At 35.2% G+C, this 1,862-nt stretch overlaps 1 protein-coding gene across 1 annotated transcript in view; it reads right to left on the bottom strand.

The window, feature by feature from the left end:
• LOC122063920 (S-adenosyl-L-methionine-dependent uroporphyrinogen III methyltransferase, chloroplastic-like) overlaps positions 1-121 on the bottom strand; it is a 1,759-nt gene extending 1,638 nt beyond the window's left edge. Inside the window, exon 1 of the mRNA XM_042627600.1 lies at positions 78-121. Within this exon, the coding sequence (XP_042483534.1) occupies positions 78-121 (44 nt within the window). The remainder of the gene's footprint in view (positions 1-77) is intronic.
• Positions 122-1,862: the final 1,741 nt, after the last annotated feature.

Genomic DNA, 1,862 nt, shown 5'->3' with positions numbered 1-1,862 from the left:
TTTTTTTTTTTATTAATTTTTTTTTTTGTGAAAGCCAATAGCTGTCATATTTTTTTAGTCGTCGAAATCGGACATGCCAGCAATCCGCAAGGGTCAAGCTTCCCGAATTACTGATAGTCATCCACATAAACAAAAAAATTGAATCGATAAGATTTTGAAGGGTTTTGATGGGTTCTTTGTTTGGAATCAGATTTAATTTTGAAATGGTTTCACCATTAAAGTTTTCAAAATCAGATTTGATTTTGAAGAGGGTTCGACCATTAAAGTTTTTAAATTTAGATTTTTTTAGGTTTGAGATAGGATTTTTCTCCATCAATGGAGTTTTAAGAGTTTTCTTTAGGTATAAATCTGGTAATAAAGAAGAACTTTTAGCTCTAATTTATTTTGGGCATGATGTTTATAGGAATCGTTTTACCATTCGTTAGAATTTTTATATCCAGAGGCATTTAGACATGGAAAAAGCTTTTGGATACACAAAATCCATTTTGTGTATGGCTCTTTAAGGGGGTGTTTGGTTCGGTAAATCTTTGGGATGACATTCTTTAGAATAATAATTCTTAATTTTTGGAGTTGTTTGGTTTCACTAGGATGAACCTCATAAGTGAGCACTCTACTTCTCATGAATGACCATATTACAAATGATATGTTTCAAATCTGAGTTTACCTCAACACTTAAAATCAGATTTGAGCAACCTTTTTACCACCTAGTATAAAAGGAGAAAGCGGAAAGAAGCTCTCTATGGAAGCCAATATCTCAACCCGCGAGAAACATGTACTAGCCTCAAGGTAGGGGTGTCAATTCCTAAACCGAACCGATAAAACCGGCCGGACCAAATCAATAACAACACGGACCGAACCGAACCGAAGCCTTATTGGTTCGGTTCGATTTGGAGTATTGCAACCCCAAAACCAAACCGGTAAGCATCAAAACCGGATGAACCCGAAACCAAACCGAAATCGGCTCAAAACCCAGACCGAAACTGAAACCAAACCGTTAAGAAACCGAAACACTCCAAAAGTTATTAAAAAATCAAAATTTGCATAGTTTTGTATACATTTGTATGGAAAGTCAAATCCAAACTAGACCAAAAACCAAAACCAACCCGGTTACAAATCGATTTAAGAAACTGAAGACAAACCGAAACCAAACCGCACCGAAATCGAAACCAAACCAAAGCCAGAATTTCCTTATTGGTTCGATTTCGGTTTCAGCTTTCCCACATCAAAACCGACTCAACCCGGACCGAAACCAAGCCGGACCGACCGATTGACACCCCGACCTCAAGGCAACCAAACGATTTTTCAGAAAGAAACATAATTCAGAAGAATGTCTATCAAAAGATTGACATTCATATCCGATACATACACCATTTGATTTACCGAACCAAACACCCCCTAAATTTATAGAACATGGATTCTTTCTTCGATGATGATAGACAACAAGTTGTGGTCCATCATAGATGAATGATAATTATTTTGTGGTGAGTTTGATTTATTAATTGAATATTAAGTCACGGGATTTAGCGCATTATGATGATTTAAAAAAAAAAGTTAAAGGAGGCCCAATTTAGAAAAACCCGTTAAGGGATTTTGGTATGAATCACATTAGACCAATCAAAATTGGTTCGTCTCAAATTAATTTGGTTTAGATCTGGTTTATTATGACATTAGGTCGACTATACTTGATTCATCAACCTATATTTGACCCATTGGGTCCACCAGCGACCCGTCGAAATCCAATTGACTATGGTCAAAATTGCTACATTGATCAGTATACTCCAATGGTATTATTTGGATAATTAAAAAAAAAAATCTATTTGTTTTGTTTTCTATCCTATTTTTGTTTCTATTATTTTTAGAAA

The sequence above is a fragment of the Macadamia integrifolia genome, unplaced genomic scaffold (assembly GCF_013358625.1).
Source record: "Macadamia integrifolia cultivar HAES 741 unplaced genomic scaffold, SCU_Mint_v3 scaffold1493, whole genome shotgun sequence".
In the NCBI taxonomy this organism is placed as follows: Eukaryota; Viridiplantae; Streptophyta; class Magnoliopsida; order Proteales; family Proteaceae; genus Macadamia; species Macadamia integrifolia.
Note: the sequence above shows the minus strand (reverse complement) of the source record. Positions and strands in the feature narration are given on the sequence as shown.